General features: G+C 42.2%; 1 protein-coding gene across 4 annotated transcripts; it reads right to left on the reverse strand.

Moving 5' to 3' along the window:
• Window positions 1–394: 394 nt before the first annotated feature.
• ranbp2 (RAN binding protein 2) lies at window positions 395–26038 on the reverse strand. 4 transcript variants are annotated; one of them, XM_038720235.1, is made up of 30 exons: window positions 25824–26038; window positions 24515–24582; window positions 24308–24419; window positions 22320–22472; window positions 21895–22119; window positions 21595–21743; window positions 21253–21448; window positions 20808–20948; window positions 20465–20624; window positions 20174–20355; window positions 19202–19401; window positions 18224–18347; window positions 17282–17443; window positions 16670–16807; window positions 15882–16013; window positions 15565–15798; window positions 15337–15420; window positions 14742–14883; window positions 14546–14640; window positions 9788–14462; window positions 9249–9326; window positions 7853–8029; window positions 7399–7485; window positions 6986–7161; window positions 6316–6583; window positions 5351–5443; window positions 5101–5252; window positions 4722–4995; window positions 2568–2899; window positions 395–1548 (listed from the first exon to the last, which is right to left on the reverse strand). In XM_038720235.1, exons 1-30 carry the CDS (start codon window positions 25893–25895, stop codon window positions 1243–1245), a joined length of 9387 nt encoding a protein of 3128 aa, XP_038576163.1. In that variant the 5' UTR covers window positions 25896–26038; the 3' UTR covers window positions 395–1242. The 4 variants fall into 4 exon arrangements, with proteins under 4 accessions (XP_038576163.1, XP_038576160.1, XP_038576161.1 ...); XM_038720232.1 differs by lacking the exon at window positions 9249–9326; XM_038720233.1 differs by lacking the exon at window positions 9249–9326 and having other exon boundaries at window positions 1243–1548; window positions 14546–14628.
• Window positions 26039–26577: the final 539 nt, after the last annotated feature.

Raw genomic sequence — 26577 nt, forward strand, 5'->3', positions numbered from 1 at the left:
AAGTAAAACAAAATGCATGTCTGTAATTCACAGAACCACAACCGTAGCCAGCATTTTAGAAGTATTAAGGCCTAAATGCTAAAAACTCCATAATTTATTTATTTACTTTGTGGCTTGGAAGTACTAACAATACTGCAAGCTGCCTATACAATTCTGTAAGTAGTTAAAACTAGTGTAGAATTCAACATCAGGCTCTTAAAAGATAATATTACTCCTGCAAATGTGAGCAGCTCAATGAGGTTACAAGTAGACAATTAGACTGTATATTCTACATCAACGGTGACCGTGTATATTTGGTGAGAAGGCAGCTGGTATGTAGAAGTTCCTATAATAGTCTGAAGTACTATGGAAGAAAACAAAAGAAAAAGGAGAAAACATTTCACACAACCATCCATTACTTGTAAAGCAACTTTATTTCTCCTTTATCAGCATATTATTTTGGTACAAGAAGCACCGTTTCAACTCCGATATTCACAAACTATAACAGATGGCCTCTGTAAAATCCAAACCAGGTGTAAAGTCACGATCTAGCCACCCTCCGTCCACAGGGCAACACAGTGAGATGACTCGAGTTTATGTGGGCAAGTATGAAGTCCAATTATCTGCCTGCACACTGTGAAATCCAGTTACACAAAGAAAAATCACAGGGGGAGCCTGACAGTAAAAAGTACACAGACGCAGCGTTTGGAGAGAAGGCAGGGGCTGGTTACAAATAACAACCTCACCTTTCAATAATAGTTAAGACTTCTTCCAAATAAAAAAAAAAAAAAAAGAGGGGGGGGAATACATAAGTAAATTTACGAATAGGTGCCAGCACAGCGAAACTCTGCACATGCAAGACAAAACAAAAACACATTAAAAATGTAGTCCATGTACAATTATACACACAAAATAAACACATAAGAATTTAATCACAGGTGATGATAAAGATGCAAGTGCAACAGAGCAAAAGTTTGTTTGCCTCCTCCCATATACTACGGCAGGTTCCCCATTGTGACCGATATAAGGTAGCAAAAATAATCTCTAAATGTCAGGCTACTGGAGCCAAATTTCTATGATGAATCTTGATCAGTAGTCCTGTGATCAGTGTTTCAATTCTCAGATGCCTAATGACCATGGATTCAGTTTTAATCAGGAGGGTATGCACTGCACAGGGAACACATCATTATCCAAAGTCTTATTTTTAAACCCTAAATTCATAACCTAAACCAAGCTGTAACCTTGATCTTAACATTTAAAAAGCTACAGCTGTCCACAGTCTGTGATGACAAGCTTCTTTGTGGGCGTTCCTCCCTTCGTGCCCAGCTCTTCCATCTGCTGCACCACATCCATTCCGTCCCTAACAAAGCCGAAAGCCACGTGTTTGAAGTCCAGGTGTTCGGCTTTCTTCAGGGTGATGAAGAACTGCGAGTTGTTGGTGTCGCGCCCGCGATTGGCCATTGACAGAATGCCCGGGCCCGTGTGCCGAACGTCAAAGTTCTCATCCTCAAACTTGTTGCCGTAGATGGACTTGCCTCCTGAGCCATCACTGTTGGTGATGTCACCAGCCTTAAAGACCAATGGGGGACTTGTTAGTAGAGTTACAAAAGTAATATTGTACTTTATTAGTTGAATAATTATATTTTAACAACTTTAAAGCATGCATTCTGCAATATTTACATTAATATATGATATGGTCTATCTAGCTGTAGCACTGCTGTCTGAACATTGATGAAACACGAGAAGCCTGCACTTTGAACCTCAACAGATTTTGAAGACCAATGTTTCTTCATCCTCATTTTGATCTCGGCTCCATTCTGTATTGCTTAATAGTCCTGTGAGTTTTATTTAAATTTAAATGATCTTTTGATCTGTTCAAATTTACTACTACTACCACCACCGTCTGAAATAAATGCACAAACAGGACCTATAGCAACAATAAATGGAGAAATGTCAGAGCGAGGGGGACTGCGGCGCCACAAGCAGTTCAGTGGGGTTCAGGGGCTTGCTAAAGGCCTCCTTCGGCAGTGCCCAGGAGGTGAACTGGAACTCTCCAGCTACCAGTCCACCAGTCAACTCTGGTCCGAGCTGGACCCGAACCAGTTTCCAGACAAGTCCTCACGGACTGAGATGCTGCCACCCCTATTGTACTCCAGATGTTCCTAAAACGCAGCGTCTGTCTGACCCTTTGCTTGTCCCTGTTGCCCAATCAGTGAACAGGACTACTGTTCTCTTTACGCAAAATGAAAAATCTAGTGAGCTGTATGACGACACCAAACAATCTGAGAAGATTTGTGGATTCAACAGCACAGATGAGAAAAAAAAAAAAAAAACATGGACAAAAGTAACACTGTTTGCTGACTATGTAAAAGTGGAAATGCAGCAAATGAATGCAATCAATGTCTACCATGTCTTTTTAGATAGGCTGCGTGGATTCTGTTTAAATTCATTTTAACAAACTGAGTGTTAAGAGTTCGATTTTCTGAAAAAGTTACAGCCCTAGTGCTGAATGCCTGCATGGTCAATTAAACTACCCCTGAACCAGAGCTTGTATCTGAACTGTGTGTGAAACTTGATAACCTCCTCACCTGACACATGAAAGACGGTATGACCCTGTGGAAGATGGAGTCCCGAAACCCGAAGCCTTTCTCGCCGGTACAGAGAGCCCTGAAGTTTTCCGCTGTCTTGGGGACAATATGGTGGAAAAGCTCAATAGTGATGGTTCCCAGTGGTTGGCCGTCGGCTGCCACTTTGAGGAACACCTGTGGGTTAGTGTCTCTGGAGTGCTCTTGAACTCTGGACATCTGCGGCTCTGACTGGCCTATGCGGCTCTGACACTCGCAGAAGGTCTTCTTGAAGGATTCGGCTATCTCGGGGGTTTTGAACTTAGCCGCCAGCTGCTCCACCACACCCTCGCCGTCTGGAAAAAAAACAGGGAAAGACGAGAGACAGTCAGCAAGAGGTCAGCTGAAGACATTTCTATTGACTGTTATTAATTTTGGCATTACTGGCAATACAATTACCTTCTGTTGAATCTACAACTATGCAACACCACATATTTTGTAATCAGTGTAAAAGAAAGTAAGACAATAAGGTAATTGTTTAAAAAAAAAAGTTTAAAAAATGTGAGTTATCAGCGTACAATTATGTGATTTTAGACAAGAATTAACAGCAGTATGTAGGCTTGCACGTCTTGCATGACATCAACTGGCGCTCTAACAGGGTACCCCCAGGATTCTCAAAGTTAAATTTAAGACTTTTTAAAGACCTTTTTAATACCACCTAGGATGAAATTTAATACCAACTTCACTGCCGTATGAAGGAAAATCTTCCCCAAGAAGATTTTGAACATTCAATACTTAAATTTCCTGCATTATGGAAACATTTTCTGCACCAATTTAAGGTAGAATAGTCTATTTATATAAAAGTGGGACATAAAATTCAGGTGACAATTCAAACAGAATATAATGTAGTTATACATTAGCTTAAGTTACTTTTTTTTGGACAATGCACATTTGTTCTATATTTACATTGCATTGCATGTTCTCATTGTGTAAATACACCTTTCTCAAAGAATTTCATTTGTTGCAAGCCATTTTTCAGAACATATTTAATAAATGCTTTTAAAAGAAGTGATGGAAACAAGTCCCCAGCGTCCCGAGTGTAAATGAAACCTATGGGTGAAATGAATACTTTATTTGTCACATTAATAACTCTTATGGTGTGAAACCAAAAATAGAAAATAAATTGTGCAGTTTGAGTTCATACAATTAGTTACACCCTGGCTAGATAAGGTAATGTAATGCAACATAATATGCCAATGTAGATGCCAATTGCTTCAGTGATTATTCATCCTGTTCTGTTTTTGCATCTAAAGGCTGCTTGAAATATAGTATTGATTAGTACAGGCTTGAAAGCAGCAGGGACAAGAAGTTGGGCTCCGGTTTGTTTTTTCCCGGTGATCTGGGTGGTTTAAGTTTAAAGTGCGTTAGCATGTTGGATGTTTCCATTCACATAACGTTACCCTACAACAGTGGCGCAACGACACAACTGTCTCTCCGTTGCTGTTGTAATGTTAACTGACCAGTAACCTGCAGCGGGTCTTGATGCTCCGCTGTTCCATTAGCGCTCGCCATAGTGTGACTGACTTGCACTCCTGCCCGCTTGCTGCGCTAACCTCAGCGCCACTGCCTTCTATGCCCCAACTTGTCCGTATCTCTGGCCTTCTGAACCTCAGACACTTGCCCATTCTGAGTCGACCAACTAATGTTAGCTTGTTAGTAGCACTTCAGAGACGTTTTGTTTTCTTTCCTAAATAACCGATACGCCCCAGAGCTTAGATGGCAGAGCTTGTGCACCGCGATCACTCCACAGTCCAGAGCGCAAAGCGAAACACTGACGTAAACAGTACCATCACCAAATGGAGTAAATTATAAAGTCACACAGACAAAGTGTTTACTTATGATGTTACAGCATTTATTTAATCCTACGAAAGAAAAAATTTAAGACTTTTGTAAATGAAATTTAATACTTTAAAAAGGGTCTTAATTTTATAATATGAAATTTAAGACTTTAATACTTTGAAAACCTCACCGGTACCCTGTTTAAACATAGGAACCACAGGAAGTACGGCTGTGTGGTCCCTGCGAGATGCTTCTACTATAGCTAGCTAATTAACGCCAGACTGAAACTAACAATAGACACTTACAGAAACTGACTTCAAATCAACACTGTGTGTGTACCTGAGTAGTCGGTGGCAGTCCAGATCAATGCGTTGGGTGTGGTGTTCATGGGACGAAGTTCCATCGTCGTTGTGATGGTGTGGTTCGCACAAACCCTCAGCACCTGCTCTCTTCTCATCAGGATTCGGTAGAAATGTTTGGTTGGGTGGAAGAGGATCTTGAGGTCACCGATGCCACGCTCCTTCCACTGGCCGGGGTCCCGGTCCCATCGGAACAGCTTGGCGCGCTCCTTAAACAGGATTTCCTCGTCCTCCTCTCCAGACTTTGTCTCCACCTGAGAGACACACAATTGCGCAAGAATAAAATGTGGTCCTGTGTCTCATTCACTAAACTTCATGTGAGAAAATACCAAAACATTGGCGTTAGCAGTTGAAGATACCTCTGGTAGTGACACTATTGGCTCAAAGTGAATGTCCACATTATTAGTAGCATCCTCTTCATCACTGCCTTCCTCATCGCCGTTGTTTTTTGGCGCCGAGGTCGCTGCGGACCCAAATACCGTTGCTCCCGCGTTTGCCCATGAGAAGTTGTCTTCACATAAGGGAAAACAAATATGTAGCGACATGTAATTTTGTTGTGGCGAGGCATTGGTAACAAGTCAGACTGAACATGTCAACATTGAAGCAAACCTTGTTTTGCTCCAAATGCAAATCCGTCTGTCTTTTGGGCCAAGTCCGCAAAAGAGAAGCCTCCGAATGAGTGGAAGCCGAAGTTGGAAGAGTCTGCAGTAGGAGGGACAAAGTTATCATTAAATACTGAATTGAATGCAGTTTTCTTTTACTCCTCTCACTTTTGTATGCAGGATCCCTGCACACAGCAGGCTGGACACAACAGCAAACAACACTGTATAAAGTCATCTAACCATCTGCAGCTCTGCAATATACTCAACTTGAAGCTGAAGATGTTACTTGGTGGTAGCTAGTTTGAAATCACTTTATATGGTTAAAAACATTTTATTTATTAATTTCGTTTAGTGCAGCGGTTCCTCACCCAGCCCCCTCAAAAGATAAATCTGGGGGGTCGTGACATAACTAATTTGAAAGAACTGCACTTCTCTAATTTTACCTCTGCATTCAATAGCAGCGTTTAGAAAATCTAGCAAGGGAGACATTTCAAATGATATACAACCAAGGATCCTGTAAAACTGATAAAGTGAAAGTCACAGCTTCTTCAACTTAGAGGAGCCAAGAAGCAGCCTTAGGTCATTTATTTGCAATACTTAACCCACCACAAATTCCTAAACCTAAACTGTGGGAAAGCATCACCGCATCGTTGAGGCTTAAGCAGAACTACAGCTACACATATACTGTGCAGTTTTCACAATATGAGCAACAGTATGTGTTCCTCTTCTTAAACTTCTGTGCTACAACTTTCCTTTATATTATCCCATCAGTCAGCATTGTAGCATTCAGACAAACCTACTCAGGTAAGCAGGTGAACTGGTCAAGACACCAGTAAACCAGCATGTGTGTAACCAAAAGAGACAAAATCAGTATTTACTGAGGATGGTTGTTTAAATTTGTTTATAAAAGTTGGCAGGAACATTTTGACACCTGTCTTACATCAGTAGTAATGAACAGGAAGAGGTCTCTACCTTGACTAGCTGTTGTAGCAGTAGACGCCGCAGCTGCACTCCAAGTAGTGGACTCTGGCTCTGGGCTCTTCTTAGTTGACAGATCAATAGGAGAGCTGCTGCTAGGAGCTTCACTCTGAGTCTCTGCAGGCTGGTCTGAGGTCTGCTCCTCTGGAGTTGGTGTGCTGCCTGCAGCTTCTGTGGTGCTGGATGACGGGCCTGACGTCGGCTCTTCTGGGGCTTCAGCAGGGGGGCTGGAGGCCCTTTCAGCTTGGTTTAACTGGGAATCCTGAAACAATTTAGGAATTAAACTACAAAATACTGACAAAAACCAGCAACTGGTTAAACAAGCTCCAAATTAAACCAAATATTCTCACTGCTTTAGCCAAGAGAAGTAACCTACAATTAATGACATTGTTTCCTGTTTAGTATGATGTTCGATAATGCACTCTGAGTGTTCCTACATCAGAATTAGTGCTGGACAAGGAATTTTTTATCGTTATTAATCACATGATTTTCTTGCAGTGTTATATAAAATGTTACAAAAATTGGGCTATGAATAATATATGAACAAAGCCCTCTGTAAAAATCTCCTAGGTTAGTAGGTTACACAGTAGTAGGCTACTTTATATAGACACTATACGCTGGCATGCAAATTCAGTGCCCTTTCTGTGAGTGTTGTGTCAGTTACCAGGTCTTGCTGTGCTTTGCGAACTTCTGTCTCAAAGTCTTCAGGCTTGTCGTGGTCCGGATCGCTGTCTGTGGTGCTAATGCCGCAGAAGAAGGTGGGTGGCAGCTGGAGGCTTTTGGCCTTCTCCTCCTCCTCTGGCGTTGGCTTCTTCTCCCACACCACCTGGCAGTCGGGCTCTGAATGCAGTACACACAAGTTTAGGGTTAAGAGCATGACTGGCAGGTGGACGTGACTTTTAATCAAGTCCACATACTTTTTGCCATGGCGTGTGCAGTATACGTGGACAATATCCTCATTAATCTATCACAGCCCTAAAAATGTCTGCACAATCAATCGAACCAACATGATGCCTGACAAATGACAAAAATGAAGGCGAGAAACTGGATAAAATTGTGAGAGACAGGATGACATACCTTCACCACATGCTGCAGCCCTTTTCTCAGGAGGATCAAGGTAAAGCTTTCCATTCAGTGCTTTAACTGCTGACTCGTAGTCTTCATCTAAAAAACACATTAAATTACTTTTTGTTGATATCAAGAAAGATGTAGATTCTACAGTACCCACTTCACTCCCACAGATCTTGGACAATACCAGTGATTAACAATGTAAGTAGATTTGCTTCAGTAAAACACAGCACTGATAAAAGCACTGGAGCTTGTTCACCCCTCTAAATCATATTTTGTTTCATGAAACAGCTCAATTAATAAAAAATGACACCATCCATCGTCAACCGCTTATCCTGCGTACAGGCTCGCGGGGAAAATGACAACACCTTCTCTGTAATGAGTCATATTAGTCATTCTCGTTACCATGTTCACTTCAACAAAACACATTATTATACTTTGGTTTCAAATCTTTTGGTCTCACCATCCGTTTGATCGTCGCTGGTATAGCCTGGTTCGTTCTGGTAACAGAAAAAGGTGGGAGGCAGAAGAAGTTTCCTGGCTAATGCTGCCTGTTCAGCGGTGGGTTCCCTGACATACACAACCTCCACCTCAGAGTCCTCATCCGACCCTGCACCGCCTCCTTCTGCCTGAGGTGAGCCTGTGATGGACAGATGCGACAGAAGTAAAACAATACATAGTCAGGGTGGGAAGGAACTGCTTAGAAGAGAAGCCGAAATGAAGCTTCTTTATTCCCTTTACAACCACAGGTGTTAGTTCACACACACAAAAGTCATGCACAGCAAAAATGAATAGCATGCATTTCATTTACAAATGTATGAGACAAGTTGGATTAACACATTTCTGTATGCATGTCTCTGTGTGACTCCACCACTTACTGTTGGACACATGGTATTGTAGCATTAAATAGCATAAATACCTCAGCTAACTCTAATTAGCCTTTGCTGAGGTGCACATCACTGGCAGGAGCCAGACTAGAAGGGGAATTGCATTTCATACTGTTGCTACACATCCTGCACTAAAAATGGCACGTGTGACGTTCACACAACATTCCTCTCTGAGGAATCTTCTCAGCTCACCTTTCAAAAGGCTTTTACTGATGTGTCTCCTGTTGCTGTACAAAACTCTAGGTTTGATTCCGTCTATTGATTAATGAAATGCTAACTGGTCATTAATCATTTCCAAATTTATCTAGTTACTACACTACCACATTCCAATCTTAGAAACTTTACATTAGGGAAAGGGGAAATTTTAACTGTTTACATAGCAAAACCTTTAAGCCTGAACTGAATCACATTATGAGAACTTCTGATTGTGCTTCAATCTAAATTCAGGACTCACATAAGTTAGCATTTTACCTAGAACAAAAACAAAACTATTGAAAGAGCGCAAACTAACAGTTGGGGGGGGGGTTAATTTAGACAAGGGATCTCTGAACCACAATATTAAAATGAGAATTTCACCATGGCATACTTTTTATATAAAAAGATAAATGATCAAATTGAATCACTCAGCCATAATAAAAGGGCTGAGGATCTCTGATTGTAAAAATACAGATTTAAGTTTAGCCAGCTGTAAACCTATTCCTATAAATTGCCCTTAATGAAATAACCGCACACTAGTAACACCATCACGCTGATGAATTAGCTGATACACTTCCTCCTGATTGAGAAGATTATGACTATTATTACTAAATTTCTTTGTACAATAAAAAACTTCACCTCCACACACTGGACATGCAACATATTAGCATCAATGTTGTTTTCCACTCCGTGCATCCAGGTTATTTCTGTCTAGTAGTAAGGGCCAGCCAGGTGACAGCTGAGAAGTGTTAACACACACTGCAGTGATTAGAGTACCTGGGGGTTCAAATTGGGTGGTTGATGTGCTGGTCCAAAAGGCCATTGGATTATCTTTGAAAAGCCTAAAATCCAGTCCTAAAGGATGATGGGTTGTTGGGCGAAGAGAAACTAATTGTGAGGCTGGTATCATAAGTCAAAACAAGGCTAAAAGTGCTCAATGAAAACGTAAAATACTATACCAGTGTGTGCTGAATGAATTGTGTTTGAGATCTGAAGTTATGTTCAGCGTGTTCTCTAAAACCTCTTGTAGATGATTTACTGTATACAGTTTTACTAAAAAGGTACAGAGCATCTTCATATAATGAATAAGATGATAATGAAACAATTTATATAAAAAAGGGGCTACATGGGGAGGAGATGGGAACTCAGTGATTTTAATCCAATTCTGTGCTAGAATTTTTTGAAAGGGGTCTTGGCTGGATCAGCTAAGAAGATTATGGAGCAATGAGATGCAGATGAAACAAGACAATGGAGTGAAACTCAAATAAACAGAAACAGTTGTGATACTCAAATACAGAAATCATATTTTTCTTTACCTTTCTCTGGGATTTTGAATGCAGGTGCTGCAAGCGAAGCCTTGGCAGGACGTCCAGAATCTTTGGCTTTCAAGCCGGATGGTGAATCCTCAGCCTCAGAGTGAAATTTAGGGGAACCGAAGAACTTCTGAACGCTATCAGTCCCAAAGACAAACTTAGGGGGTGACACCACTGTCTTTGTGGGGTTGACTGGACTTGGAGACCCAGCTGCACATGGCTTATTGTCGGGGGAAAGCTCTGTGCGTTCCTTTGTGGTCTCTTCCAGAACAGCGATTGCTGCCTTCCCACACACAGTTGTAGCAGATGTCTCTGCAGATGCTGTGGCTCCACGGTCCTGAGGTGCGGCAACCCTGGATGTCACTGGAATCATGAGTTCCTCTTTTTCTTGTGCAACCTTGGCCTCTTCAAAGACCTGTTTGAATGTGTTTGCAGTGTCCTGCAGCTTGAATCTAACAGCCAACTGCTCAATATTTCCCTCTCCTACTTCAGCAAAGTCCAAGGCACTCCAGACCCAGGCCTTCTCTGCGCCCTTCATAGGTTCAAGCTTCATAGCTACTGTGATCCAGTGGTTGGCACAGATCTTAAGTACCTGGTCTCTCCTCATTATCAACCTCACTCGTTTGGTGTCATAATTCTGCAAGACCTTGAGGTCTCCAATACCCCTCTCCTTCCACTGAGCCAGTTCCTTATCGTAGCGATACAGTTTGGCCCTGTGACTGAAGACCACCTGTTCATTTTCCTCTCCTGTAGAAATCTCCACTAGATCAGGCAAGGGGACCACAGGTTCAAAGTACTGGCCATCCCTCTCCTCCTCCTGGGTTACATCCTGCTCGTCATCAGTACCCACTGAGGCTCTGCTCTGGTTAAGCTTAGCAGGAGACTTGGAGGGGCTGATGCCAGGTTGGAAGCTGAAGTTGAACCCACAAGTGGATTCCCCAAAGCGGAAAAGGTTCTTTCTCAGGGGGCTGCTGGCGAGGGGAGAGGCATAGACTGATGAGTCAGTAGTATCATCTAAAGCCTCTTCTCTTAGGTCGTAGTTATCCCACTCCAAGGTGGGGCCGGTGGTTTCGCCGTGAGGCTTGTTTACAAGGCTTGAAACATTGCTAGATGATGTAATTTCTACCTGGCTGTCGTCATCTTTGATCTTTGTTTTCTCATCTGTCAAGAAGGACTTCAGGTCTTTCAAACCAGACTTCATTTCCTCTGCTTTCTGAATGAGGCGTGCTGTTCTGCCTGTGTCAACAAGCTTGTGGGGTGTTTGTAGGGGGATGTCCAAGAGAAGTCTCTGACACTCTTCAAACTTCTCCTTAAACTCCCCAGCAAGCTCTGGGTTTTTGAACTTAGCAGCCAACTGTTCAGTTTTAGCATCGCCATCAGAGAAGTCATTGGCTAACCACATCCATGCTTTGTCTGAGCCTGACAAGGGCTTAAGATTCATGGTGGTGGTGATCCAGTGGTTGGCACACACCTTCAGGACTTGCTCTCTTCTCATCAGCACCCTTAGTCTGCCATTACTGTTGTTTTTCAGGAATTTAAGGATTCCTACACCACGCTCTTTCCACTGACCGGAGTTGGCGTCAAATCGGAACAGTTTCACACGCTGAGAATAAAGAACCTGTTCATCTTCTTCCCCTGTCACCAGGTTCACCTTTTCTGGCATCTGGACCACTGGATCAAACTGGATATTGTCATTTTCCTCTGTTTTATACATGTCGTCGTCATCCAGCTCATTTGAGGCATCTGTCTTGGTGGGGGTTGCTTGTAACGATGAGAATAACTTCTCACCAGCACCAGAAAAACTGGGGTTGTTCTGGCCAAACTGGAAGTTTCCCCCAGAGGAATTTGCCAAGTCTGCAAAACTGAACGCATTGGTTTTTCCAGCAATTAATGGATTTTCATCTTCCTCTGTTTGGCCTACTGAGGGTGTAGATACATTTTCTTTCTCCTTGTGTTTGTCAGCTATGCTTTTCAGGAAACTGGAGGCTGACCCTGATGGAGGTGTTGGATCACCAGCGGACGAAGTTTCTTTTGCAGGTTCCTCAATGCCAAACTTGAAGCCACCAGCTGAATTAGGCATTGAGAAAGAGAAGCCTGAAGAAGTTGTGGTACTAGATCCGGACTGAGGAACTTCAAACTTGAAAGAAGAAACTGAGTTAGCTTCTTTGTTTTGACCAAACTGGAAGGTACTGCCAGTTTCAAAAGGCATTGTAAATCCAGTTCCAGCAGGCTGGTTTGATGAACTCTTGGTTCCAAAGCTGAAGCTGAACGTGGAGGCAGAGGGAGCAGTGCTTGTTGTGCTTTTAGCATTTGGATTTGGTGTCTGACAGGCCACACACTTATTGGCAGAGGCATCATTTCTCACCAGACAGGTGTCACAATCCCATTCCCCATGCTTCTTTCCAAACATGACTTCTAAAGAGCCAGCTTTGTGTGGGGCATGGCAGGAAACACATTCAGCAGCTGATGCATCATTTCTGACCAAGCATTCATCGCAGTCCCACTGCCCATCATATTTTGCTAAATCAGCCCCAAATCCTGACACTGCTGGCAGATGTGATGGCCCTGTTGATTTAGCAGCAGGGTTGGGGCTTTTACATGCGACACACTTGTCTGTAGAGGCTTCATTTCTTACTTCGCATACATCACAGTCCCACTGCCCAGGTTTCTTGCTAAACTGGGCACCGAACCCAGAGCCAACAGCAGATCCAGAGGGCTGCACTGCCGGTGCATCTGCAGCTGGTGCGGTTTGTGCTGTTGCAGTTGTTTTAGGTAAGGCTTTAAGAGCTTTACAAGAAATACACTTGTCTGTAGAGGCTTCATTTCTTACTTCGCATATGTCACAGTCCCACTGTCCAGGCTTCTTGCTAAACTGAGCTCCAAAGCCAGAACCCATAGCAGATATAGAGGGCGGTGCTGCAGGAGCATCTGCAGCTGGTGCGGTTTGTACTGTTGCAGTTGTTTTAGGTAAGGCTTTCAGAGCTTTACAAGAAATACAACTGTCTGCAGAGGCTTCATTTCTTACTTTGCATATGTCACAGTCCCATTGCCCTGGCTTCTTACTAAACTGAGCTCCAAAGCCAGAACCAAACGAGCTTATTACTGTGTCAGCGGGTTTTGAGGTGCTGGTACCAAACGTAAATGAGGAGGGTATAGACGCTCCAAAAGCACCAAATCCAGTAAATGTAGAGCCAGAACTGCTGGGTTTTGATGAATCAGTCCCAAACTTGAAAGTGAAGGGACCGGCTTTGGGTTCACTAGCAGACTGAATGTCTGGCTTGAATGAAGAATTGGGATTGGCACTTTGACAAGCGACACATCGCATTTCCTTGGGTTTATTTCTTACACAGCATACAGTGCAGTCCCATTCCCCTTCTTTAAGACCAAACTGGGCTACCAGCGAATCAGAATCTTTTGAGCTTTCCTTTTTATTCTCATCGGGCTGACCGTGCTTTTCTGATGATTTGAGCACAATTTTCTGGGCTTCCTCAAATTTAGCTTTGAAAAGTGACGCTTCATCTACAGTTTTGAAGCGGATGGCCAGCTGTTCGGGCTTAGGCTCTTCATCTGCATAATCAATGGCGTTCCAGACCCAGGATTTGTCAGAGCCAGCGTTGGGTTTCAACAGCATATCCGCATTGATGTAGTGGTTTGCACAGATCTTAAGGACCTGTTCCCTTCTCATTAGGAGGCGGACCTTCCCTTTAGTGCTGTGTTTCAGGATTTTAACATTGCCAATGCCCCGTTCCTTCCACTCTTTTGTCTCTGTGTCAAATCGATATAGCTTTGCCCTGTTGCAAAACATTTCCTCCTCTTCCTCCTCACCTGTTTTCACATCTACTTTATCAGGAAGAGGGACAATGGGTTCAAAGTGTGGACCATCCTCATCCTCCTCAACATGAGTGCTGTCATTGTCGCTCTCCGCTGCTCTTTCCTCTTCTGCTGCAGACTGGACAACCCCAAACACTGGCTTGATAACATCTCCAAATTTAAATGGCTGGTCCACCTTGCTAAACAGACTTCCAGTGCCTGTGCTTTGCGGAGAATCAACAAAGGAGAAGCCAGTAACATTTTTATTGCCGAAGGTGAAGATGCCGGTTTGACTGGGGGGCTGCTCATGGGCTGAAGGCTTCTCTGAGGTTTCCAATACCTCTGTTTTAGTGGGCATGTCTGACGTAAGAAGACCAAGCAGACTTTCACTGTGCTTGGCCTGGGAAGCTGAGAAAGTGAAATCTCCATCGTTGGATTTAAAGTTTGAGTTGAATTTAAAAGCAGCTGAAGGCGTTGACTGGGCAACTGCCCCTGCTCCAAAGCTAGGCACTTTTGGGACTTCAGCAGGTGCCTGCTGACTGAAGGAGAGTTTCCCAAAGTCCATAGGCTTTCCCTCTATGCTCTTTGGAGGCTGAACAGGGATTACAGCTGGCTTGGTGAAGTAGCCAGGTTCAGGCAGTGGAGGGTTAGTGGTTTGGTGGGTTACACTCTGGCCATAGTATTCTTCACTGTAAGGGGAAAGAAGGCTTGTGGCTGGCGATTCAAACCGAAGAGGGGCACCAAAGACCTGCTCTTGAGGAGGGTAAATGCAGGCTGGGGCTGTCTGCAATGGAGGTGTATGAGTGGGCTGCTGGTAGGCATACATATGCTGCTGAGGCGGCATACGGTTCATACCATACATTGGACCCTGTGTAAAAAAAAAAAAATCATTCAGAACACTCTGAACATGTTTATTAATGTTAATTAGTGTTAAACAGTGACAATTATTACCTTGGTGGGGGTCACGTTTGCTGCTGTGCGCAGGAGATACTGAGAGTTATAAGCTGGAGACTGGTTGTAATACACAGAGGGGCCTGTGGTGGCAACTTAAAAGAGAAATATGTAAATATTTTGTTAAATTTTATAAACTGCAATACTTGCAGACAAAAATATGGAGCTTTGCTTTGGTTCTATGTAGTGTGCTGACCTGTTAGTGGGGCCCCATGGTAGGACTGGACTGGGGTAAAAGGCTCCTGTAGGCCCTCAGCCCCGTAGCTCTCCCCATACATCTTGTGATGAGGGGAACCTGCTGTCCCTGAAGAGTTGTGTCTCAGATCATGGACCTCATTCTGCAAAACAAAAAGCGTAATTAAAGAGAAGTGACGCAATGTGACTGATCTATGAAGAACATTTAACTTGCATTAAAGGTAGATTGTGTAGGATATCGACTTCATATACGGAGTCGTTCTCATGTTAAATATTGTACACTGTCAAAATAGTTGCAGGAAGAACCGGGCTTTTATTTGAAACAGGCCATTATTTATTATTTTCCCCTGCTATCTAAATACACATCCAATAAACATTTACTGCTGTAAACTTAAACTCTTCCTCCACATTTACTTTTTGTTAAAATAAATTCAGCATAATGTACCCATCTATTTCAATAATACCACACTTCAAACTCTATTGCTTTGAGTTTCTCTTTTATACTTTAACACTGTTCTCACTCATCAATTTATTCCTTCTAAGTGGAACCAGTGTGAAATGAAATAAAAAAACAAAAGATCATCTCTTGTCCCGACCTTCAGGGCTTCAACTTGCTGACACAGCATCTGGAGGAGACTTTTCTGGTCCTCCACCCAATGAGGCGGTGTCTTGGGAGAAATCTAAATAAAGGGGGAAAGAAATTATCAAGAAGTTACTTGTTTGTGTGGTGAAATCTCTCTGTATAAACCCATGGAAACATTAATATATAGACATTAAGAGATCTCAGATGGTCTTCTGAATGAGAACCAATAACCTGAACCTACCAGGTGTCTTTTGGAAGGAGAGACGATGCTTTTGTTAGGAGAGGGAGTGGAAAACTTTATGTGGGATATGGTGGCAGAGATTTCTGTGGGATGAGCAGGGCTGGAGTGGGTTGGTCCTCTTCGACCCCCCGCCTCCTCCTTCTCCTCCTCTTCATCCATGGCCTCCCCACTGTCCCCGAGCTGCTGGTTCACATCGTTCAGGAGGTCCACAACCTCCTCCATGGAAACAGGCAGCTGGAACACAAGTGTAATAAATGGTTACACAGCTGCAGGGTTATTCACATATACAAGTAAAAGCTCAAATAAATGGGACTTGCCTTCTCAATTTCATCTGCATTAGCATTGTAGATTTTTGACAAGTAGGTCCGGAACTTTCTCAGAAAAGTGATGCACCTATCTTGGGTCTCCTCAAGCCCGTTGCTGGCCTCCTCTGATAGCCGCTGATAGATCTGCCAAAGGAACACAGCACATCATAGAAGACAAATTCAGGTGCCAGAAACACTTTAGGGCATTGTTCTACATAGCAGCTTAGAGGATGTCTGTAACAATGCAGCAAACCTTGGAGGATTCAATGAAAAAATTAACAAATACAACCATACTGTCAGACACCATGGAAGTGAGTGCTTTTTATGGCATCAACAATGAATACCTTGAAATTCCACCTACTATTTTTTTAGGCAGGTGTAGAAAGAAGGCTGTAAAGTAAGAATGCTTTAAAAAAAAAAAAAAAAAGGCATTTTAGTTGTTTATAGCCAATTGTCTGCTTTTAACAGCCAAAGCGGGAATCATGTTTCAGCCAATCATGTGGTTCCACTGACGTAAGGGTTTGTTATTCTTCTACTGCGCATGCGTAGAAGTGGTGACATATGCGTAGTAGAATTATAACCGGACGGGGAAAACGCTTTTTAAACCTTATTTTGGGGCAAAGTTGTCAAACTTTTTCAGCGATTTTTTCCAGATTTTACTGCTGATTCAATTCATGTAGTTTTTATGTCCCGGTGACCTGTGCAGTGGTATTGTTAGTCCGAAAATAGCTGCCCGGAGGCGTTGCCAAGATGGCGGCCGAGTGGCATGACTTGCCTATAAGGACTTTGGTATGACTTACCTGTGCCAATTGCCAGATGGATGACATGTTATTGATGGTTTCCAAGGTAGCAATGGCCTCCTCTGTCTTGCCTTCGATGTCGAGGAGAGCCGCGTATGCTATCTTGGCTTCCTGTTCATAACCCCTAACAGAAGAAATCTAAACAGGAACACATACAATTTGTAAGTCACATGGTTCAACTTGGATCTGTCATTTGGCAAACTCTTCATTCTAAACAGCTATTAATTTCATAGGTGCTTACATATTTCATGTGGTGGCCCCAGTGGGAATCAAATGCCAAACCCTAAGATCTACCGTACGACCTACAGAAACACTTCCTGATCGAGAAATATCAAAAACCTGTGACACGTGAAACTACTACTTATTAGTTTCTTCACTAAAATCAAACATTCTTAAACTAAAACGTACTTTAACTAGCAACACACCCACAAGGTGTAAACACCATAAGATGAAGCACATCATTCATATATAGGAAAACAGCTTATAAGGCAATTTCTAAGATGGTTATTTGCAGGCAGTTTTGAGACTACACTGCCTCAGGATTTGTCCACCCATCAATACATACATCCAAAATTTATATAATAAAAAGGAAACCATTATAACAGTATTAACCTGAATATCTTTGGAGGGAAAGTGTATGAAGAGGGGTTCAAGGGGTTCAGGTATACTGCGTCGGTTCTTGATCTTTTCCAAAAGTGGAAGTGCAACTTCCCAGTAGTGGACGCTGCGGCCGATGTACTCCTTCTGATCGTAGTACGAGTGCACTCCATCACCCTGGGTTATTAAAGATGCAAAGACGGCTGAGCGTTAAAGAGAGAAGGTAAGCCTGCCGCATTAGGTGTAATGCGGGGAAGACAACATTAACAAGGTAAGACAAACAGTTAATTCACTTTTGACAGAAGACATTTCTTCAGTTGTTACAAATGCTACCATAAAACAAATGGACACATAGTCCAAGAACCAGCACATGTGGCAGTTTGGACATCTCGCTTGACAACTGCGATGTGATTAGGTGATAGAAAGGAGCAGGTGGAAAGGCATGTGTGTCTGTGCAGGATCTGGGAAGGTGCCGAGTTATCAAAGTGCTATTTTTCTGGCCCGGCTGCATGTCTGTGTGCGAAAGGCTGCCACCCACGACCATCTTAATAATGTTTAAAATGAAGGAACTGGGTCATACTGGTATATTTATATTGACGTTCATGGATCGCATACACTTGTCCTACACCTTGTGTTGCTTTGCTGTACGCTGTGACAGTGCTACAGTGTGGTGCTTATGTCTGGTTGCACATTACTCAACAATCTTTATTCTTTATGCAGAAGCAGAGACACTGCATAAAGGCAAAGCAAGTTATCAGTTACAATTTTTGTTAGCAAGGGCAGTTTTGAGTGAATTTTGGAATACTGTAAAAATACAGTCAAAAAAATCTCCTGCGACTCCATCTGCTAGTCAAGCAATCCTGCTTGAGGTCTCAACCCCACGACTGAAAAACACTTCCTTTCTTTTGTCTAGCTGCTTCTCGCAGAGCTTGTGGAAACATGCGCATGTGTGTGTACCGTCTGGCAGAGACACTGAGCCCAGTAGATGGCCAGTGCTGGTTGGAGCCCATGCTTCTCTCTGGCCCTCAGAGTGTTCAGTCCATGCTGCACAATCATCCGCAGTTTAGCTGACATGCCAGGACTACAAGGAGACATACAACAAAAACAGTGAATACACAAGATATTTACACCTACATGAGCAAGTACGCCTATCTTATCTAATGTGTGAGCCCCCTCAAAACTACTTGTGTTGGCCTGTTCCTGTCACTTATAGGAACAAAGTGAGGACAAAGTAAGTGAAGCAGGCAGACTGGTAGGCACCCGACTTTGTGCCCACACCTGCACTGTAACATGCATTTTGACAAGAGAATCTTTTTGGCAATAACTTTGATGAGGGCTGGACAATAAAACAATTATCTCAATATAATTGTTTTTCAACAACAATATAACAAATGTTCAATAAATCCATAAATGTTTGATTTTATTCACATCATACACAAATTAGGAATAAAATTTTTTAAGATATTTTCTTGAGTAAAAAGGACTGAAAAAAGCTTTTACTTCATTTTACTCATGCAGATTTGTTGACAAAGATTTTATCATAATTGTTGTTCTGAATTGAATGTTTTAGCTCAAATTTGTGCAGTGATCCACTGTTTGGCATCAAGTGTTGACCATAAAGAAGAGTTTAAACCACAATTAATCATCAGGTTACTTCCAAAATTCAATTCCAAAAATCAGCCATCATACTCGAAAGAAATAATGTTTTGATACATATCGTGATAATTATCGATATCGAAAGATGACACTTTTAACCGTGATAACATTTTTGGCCATATCGTCCAGCCCAAACTTTGATTAGTGTGTTTTTTATAGTAAACAAACTTAACCAAACATATCCAATATGTCAGACGTGGACAAACTAACTTGATATAATAATTTTATATTTTGGAAAATATGCTGCATGTTTTTTGTTTTAACCCTAGTTTTACTCACGCTGCTCGTTTGTGAATGAGGCTGTAGACGGCGTCCCACCACTCCCTCTGTCTGTCAGTGGTCAAGAGGCGAAGGAGGGGGAGGGGGAGGCAGCGAGGCTCATAAAGCTGCTGCTGTTGCTGCTGATTCACTCCACTGCTGATCTTCGCAGTCTCCTGGAGCTGACAGTGGCTACAGAACACCACTCCATATAAGAACACCTGGACGGAGTAGACAAGAAGCAGAGTTTCACAGTTAGGAGGAAATGCTAAATTTCAGAACCAATACAAGACCCGAGTAGCAAATGTGCCATTTATCAGTGAAGGTAAAGTCATTCACACATGTAGTGTTGTTCCATCAAGTACAGTTTCAGGGGCACATTTCAACGTTGTACTTATTTAGATGTTTTAGATAGTTGTGCATACAAGTAAAGTCTCAACACAGAAACCTATCCTTACTATACACCATAACTGACATACACACGCCAAAAAAATGTACAGAGCTAAGCAAATTCAGCTGTCTAATACCTGCAAGCAGCAGGTCAAGGGACCAAGTCAAAAGTGCATCACTCATACAGGTACACTACAGATTCTTTCTATAAAATAAATTTGGTCATTACAATAAAAGCATTTTTGACCCCTATGCTGACACTTTGCACAGCTGCAGATTTATTAAAACTACTGTTTTTTGTCTATGCTCACCTGTGGCTTTGAACACCTGATCCTGGGACAACTTATCTTACTCTATTAGTTTTTGAAAGACCTAATGTATTTGCTAAAAACATGATAACATATTATCACAAGCTCTGTCTGCCTGTTTGTTAAGCAATTGTTTATTGTAAATTGCCATAAACAAAATTTCCTGTTATTTCACACCTTTATTTGCATCATTAAATCATCTTTTATACATTTTATAACACTCTTGGGATGTACTGAGCATCATCTCTCCTGCAAAGCTTCCACCTGTGTCATCAGCCCACATGATTCCACCTACCTCCAGGTCTAACAGGCAGATGGACTCTGGCGCGTTGGTGTCCAGTTTGGAGGTTTCCAGAGTGAGCCTTGGAAAGAGCTGCTGTAACCAGTTCCGCAGGGCCGGTCTTTGGGCCAGAAGGGTCCACTGTAGCCCCAACCAGCTTAGGTGTTGCAAGTCACCACTATGCAGCAGGATGGAACCTACAGATGCATCAAAGTTATTACAACGTAGGAGTACTCAAAATGTCATAATAGCTACTTGGATGCAGAAAATTGCATTTTTAAGCCACTATTTAGTAGTTAGTCATACCAGCGTCCCATTTGGCCAGCTGAGAGAGATCTGGAGCCATGGTGTTAATGGAACGAATGTCATCATTGGCAATAAAGGAAGAACTAATGGAGGCCTGTGGTCCAAACAGGAGTTCAAACAGAGAGTCCTGCCCGCTACGGTTCCCAAACGCCTCCACCACCTACACACAGAAAACATTTGCTAAACATCAGCTTCAGTGTGTCAGTTCTACAAGTCATATTTTAAACATGCAAGTTAATTATTCTAACTAATATATTACAATGCCCTTCAGTGACACAAGGGAACTTTTCATTCCAGGGCTATATAACTTTTAACCAAACTAAACCAGAACACATAGACAGACCTCTCTGATCAAGGTGGATGAATCAGTGCTCAGATTTAGCAACATGTGGCCGGCCTGACTCTGTCGGTCATTGGCCAGCAGCTCCAGAAGCTGTGGGGCTGACTGGTCTCTTTTGGTCACTTTAGCCTTTGGTCTGGGGACCTGGTGGAAGGACAAACAAAACAAACTGTATTCAAAAGTTCCTCCTGGTCCTGGCTCCCGAATTAAGTTGTTAAATGGAAATTCGAAAGTTAAAGAACAAAGACTGCATTACTTGTCCTGTAAGGAAGCTGTCAAGAGTTTTAAAGTGGGAAGTTTTAACTTTTATTTTATATCTAATTTTTTAAATTTTACCGTCTTAAAAAGAGAATCCGTATTAACTGCAAGATTCAGGGTTTTGTTAATGGCTCTGGTAATATCCTAGCCTCATTCCTCACATGCATTTGGCTTATTAGTGCGTCAGTACCTGGTACGCCAGCAGGTAGCATAGTGCAGCCAGGTCAATGACAGCCCTCCAGGTCTGTTGGCGATCCTGAGCCAGCTTCAACAGCAGTGTGGCAGCATGCAGGTAGAGGTGACCTCTCATCTCCACAAACACTTCGCATAGATCATCTGTGTGGCGGCCAGCAACGCCGCTCAGCGTCTGCATAGCTCGGTCAAAACTACACACACACACACACACACACACTTTAATATACAGCACAGGAAATTAACTAACACTAACAAATCTGAATGAAGTGGTGTTTACTGTTTATTCAATGGATACAGCTTGTGTATACAAACACCCCGGGACATTAACGTGACCTACCCTGCGAGGGCATCGAGGCTGGGCTGCACGTTGCTCTCAGACAGTGTGATTCTCAGCAGGCTGCAGTGAGCCAATAGCAGCTCTCTCTGGAGACGACGACACATCTTCTCATTACTAGAGACGCTGGGCTGAGCTAGATACTCCTGCAACGAGAGGTCATCCATATTTTTTTGTATTATTTTGAAGTTATACAGGTTAGGTTTTTAGTTTATGAAATACAACAGAACATCACAGAAGCTTTCTAAATTGCACGCTTGTCCAACCCAGTCAAATATTGTGTACACTTCCATGCTGACCTGCAGTGTGTAACACCACTGTGTACCAGTCCAGACTGTGGCTCAGCATGCCCCTTTTCTCAGCAGCCAGGCAATGCTTAACGGCTTCATCCAGCCGCCCGTCCTGACAGAACAGCTGAACCAACTTCACGTTCACGTGAGCGTCAGCCGGCCTCGTTGCCAGCTCGGCCTGTAGGAGGTCAAACAGCCGGTTCCAACCTGGCTGACCCTGACGACTCAACAAACGCTCCTGCACAGGGTGGCACAGATAAACCAAACTGAGTCATTGTGGCATCCATTCCTCCTTTAGTTGTATATATGAATATGTATATGTATAAGTGTATATGTGAATACGATGGTAAGTTAAATACAAGTTAAAACTCATTAGAGGCATTAGATAACACCTTATGTGACACTCATACTGGAGATTCAGAAGAAAAGAAGCCTTACCTTCAGGTTGAAGACTGCAGGGTTTCCTGGCAGCAGCTTGGCAGCTTTCTCCACCCAAAACTCTGCTCTGCTGTCACATTCCTCCTTACTGACCAGTAACTCAGCCACCTTCAGCACCAGGTCCCTCTGGGCTGGGTTCAAGTCCACTGACCGCTACATACACACAGAGAGGTGCAGATGCACTAGTGTCAGTTTTAACAAAAACCTGCAGACATGTGATGATCTATCCAGAAGGGCGAGACTCCAGAAACAACATCCAAAACATCAAAAGTGTGAAGGAGACATTTAAATGGCTACTTTATTTAGTGGGATGTCTAATGAGGTTAATGAATAAACATGACGAATACAGAGTCTAAGGCAAGAGGGTTGCATAAAGCTCTCTGAGGCATATTTGTGATTTTGGGCTAAATAAAACTGACTTGATTTCAATGTTATTTTCATACTCTGTCTTTGTGACAACAAACTAAATCCTGAAACCTCCTTCTCACAATGTAAAAAAATAAATAAAATTTAGATTTTTTGTTAAAATTTTATGCACAATCAGGAGCTGCTTTTTATTTAAGGCCACAGCTGGGTGGGTGTCCAGCCTGAATAAAAATGTGTATGCGTGAAACAGACTCTAAACATTAGTGAAGGGCCATACTGACAAGCCCATCAACCTGAAACCAGCTACATTACAGTCAGTAAGCATTACTTCTTCTGATCATTTCGACAAGCATGAATACAGTAGCCTATATTACTGGAGGTGTGAATGAGACTGTCAAAAACTGCTGGATAGTCTGTAGGAACCGAAACTAGATTATTTTTAAATTTACACTTGCTACTGCAACTACATTCAGATCAATGTGTGTAATTTCCCTATGAAGGTATTAATATCAACCTAAAATACCAGTTTGGTTGGTTCACCAATTATGGTTAGTTACAGACACCTTGTACTGTAAAATATATGTCTTCATATTATCGCATTGCTGTGATGTAATCTTTTCAGCTCTGAGCACTTTTTTGTTGGGTGGAATGTCTGAAATGTTTATTGGCTGACTAAACAGACAGGGACCCATTTATTCTGACACACATTCCTAACTGGGAGTCTGTACACTTACAGAAAAAAGGAAGTGAAAGCTTAGGAATTAGGACGTTAGGAGAGTCAAATGCTAGCAGCAAAATTAGTTGAGTGTAATTCAAGCTGCAGCTGGCTCGTTAAATGCACTGATGATTAATCCACATTTTTACTAATTCCATCTGAACTGGGGTAACTTTATGAATCAATTTAATATTGCCTGTGAAGGTTCTCAGTCATCCAGCTTACAGTTATCCAACAAAGGTTGAGGTCAAGGGCAACTGGACTTGGTTGACAATACTAGAAGACTGACTGGTAGGGAAACACAGCTATTTAACCTCTGTGATCTATGAACCCAGTCAGTCAGAACTGAAAGTGTCTCTGGATGAGGGACAAAACGACTTCTAGTATCTTCAACCAAGTCCAGTTGCCCTTGACCTCAACCTTTGTTGGACAATATAATATTTCACAACCTTTTTTTCAGTCATTATTCTTATTTGGCACTTTTGGAAAGTTTTAAATCCAATTTGTTGGGAAACAAGAGCAAATATATACGTACAGGGTGCACTGTATGTGTGTCTTTGCCTTGATAACTGGGCATCCCCATCCTGATCTGACCACTATTAAATAAGAAGGTACATGTACTGCACTTACATAGCACTTCACCCACACGTAATCTAAGCCATCAGGAGCAATTTCAAGTTCAGTATCTAGCTCAACGACACTTTCACATATGGACAGGAGGAGCCAGAATTTGAAGCACTGCAATCAATAACATGAAATGCAGGGTCTGCAGAAGACTTTGATCATTCTTTTTTTTTTTTAAACAGTTGGAAGACAGCTTTGATTTCAAAGAGCAGCACACCATGCCATGGTTAGGAGAAAATGCTTTGTTTTGCACTTTCCCCACTCAGCGATTTGTTCTTCCTACCTTGTAACATCCTACTGCCTTGTTGATGTCTCCCTCTGTCTCGTAAAGCTGTCCAAGGAATTTGTGTGCTTTCGGATCTCTCTCCTGCACTTTGAGATACTCAGATACATGTCTAGGAATGAGACCGAAACGTGCAAGATTACTGTCAATATAATGAACACTTCTTGATGAGCTATAACAGATTTGGTCAACAACGGGGAAGCTTACCGTTTTGCAAGATCATATTCCTTTGCTTCAAAGTACAATTTAGCAAATAAAAACCCTTTGACTGGCTTCTGTGGACAGAAAACATTGAAGATGAACATCAGTGAACAAACAATATTTTATCTTGTTTTTTATTGCTTGTCTTGATAGATTTTATTGATGACAATAAAAAGGTACACATTGTGGTGGTAGTATAATGTACCCAGCCACCTGCAGTTTTGCATCTTTAATATCTTTACATCAAGGACAGTGATGATGGAAGTAAATACTTTTGTTTAGGATTTGGTCTTGTCATTCTTGACATGTTTGTAGTGAACATGTTTTATTGCCCTCATTCTCATAATGTAAAAAAAACAAAAAACTATGTTTTATGATATTACTGTTGCCCTTCATCTTGTCAGTACCTAAAGGATTCAGAAAACGTTTAGTGTAGCATTAACGTTAGAGACATTAGTAGGGCTGGGCGAAATTATTATGTTTTTCAGGTTTAAAGGCTGTTTTTTGTCAGAACATGACAAACACTTGATGCCAAAAGTGGATCACTTTACATATCTGAGGTACAACATTCAAAACAATTATGATAAAATATTTATTTAACAAATGTGCATGATTAAAATTTAAGGCAATTCTTTTTTTCACTCAACAAAATAAATATCCTAATAGAAAAATTGCTAAAGTGCTAATTCGTTTGTGATTCAAATTGACAACATTTATTTTACATTTGTTATATTGCTATTGAGGAAAATTATATTGCAATATTTCATATCATTATTGTTTTATTGCCCTAACGTTACCAGTCCTGTAACTTCTGAATGTGTATTAATTAAGCTAAATAGCAGAATATTTGTGAATAAGGTTCCGCGTGCAGCTACTCTAACGTTGCACGAGCTAACGGCTCGCGTCCCGGTCACGGGGGGGGGTTGAAGCCATGTTGTTCTAGATGTATAAAACTAGTGCGAGCTGGACAAGCAGTCTTAGTAGCTGCGTGAGTTACGGCTAACTAGGCTAGCACGGCTCCGGTAACCTCAACAGCCCCGTGCCGCGCAATTTTACAAGGGGAGGACCGAGATGACGAGGCGTCATCATGCCGGCTAGCTAAGTTAGCGTCTGCGCTGCTAACCACAGAGAGTTAACAGAGGTTACACAGACCACACAATTCAAGCCGACTGATTCAACGTAAGCTTAGTTAAAACTACAACTCCTTCTCATCTGATCCTGGTGTCCAGGTGGTTCCCTGGTACCGGTTGGCGGACACATGCTGGTCTGACGTGATGGCAGCAGCGTGCTAACGTTAGCCGCCGGTCCAACTTACCTCTTTGAGTGAGGGAGAGGAACTCTGTACCGAGGAAACGTAGCGGTCCACTTCAGCCTTGCTCCGCCGCATGGCTTCCAAAAACAAATACTTCTAAATCGGCTGTCTGTAGAGCACAGGATACAAGGAATGAACAAAATATAAAAAATGACATAAACGTCGGTTAGGCTGTCACTACGTTAACTCCCCATGTTTATTGCGCAGTCTCGTTACCGTCAAATGGCAGAGGGTCACGTGAGTCGTGAGCGCCTTGAATCCAGGCTCTTTAACCAATGAAAATCGAGTACTCAGAATGACGCACTTTATTTTGAAGGAGAGGTGGGCTCACCGGGGTGAACCCTCATGAGCAATTTCTATAATTCAAATATTTTGCAACACTACTAATATAATTATTATACACAACACTAATCAAACATTTCTGAAACCTTAGTGGGTTGAATTTTGCCAGAATAATTGGGTATTAATTGATAATTAAAGGGAAAGATGAAAATCCATTAATACTTGCAATGTTTTAAACAAAGTTATTTTATTAAGCCAACTAGGCCTTCATCAGGGTCAGTGTAAGTAATCTATGTCTAAGGACTATAATATCAGAGTTGTTTGTGCACCTTAACTGGGGTAAAGTTTTACAACATCAACTCAACCCACTTAATTTTTTCAAGGAATGGCATTTTAGCTTGAATAAACCCAAATATGTTACATTCAGCGTAAAAGGATCAAGCCAAAGTGGCTAAAACATTTAGAAACCCAATAT

Source organism: Micropterus salmoides, unplaced genomic scaffold (genome assembly GCF_014851395.1).
Source record: "Micropterus salmoides isolate LMB-PRFRI ecotype aquatic unplaced genomic scaffold, ASM1485139v1 Ms_hic_scaffold_15, whole genome shotgun sequence".
Lineage (NCBI taxonomy): Eukaryota > Metazoa > Chordata > Actinopteri > Centrarchiformes > Centrarchidae > Micropterus > Micropterus salmoides.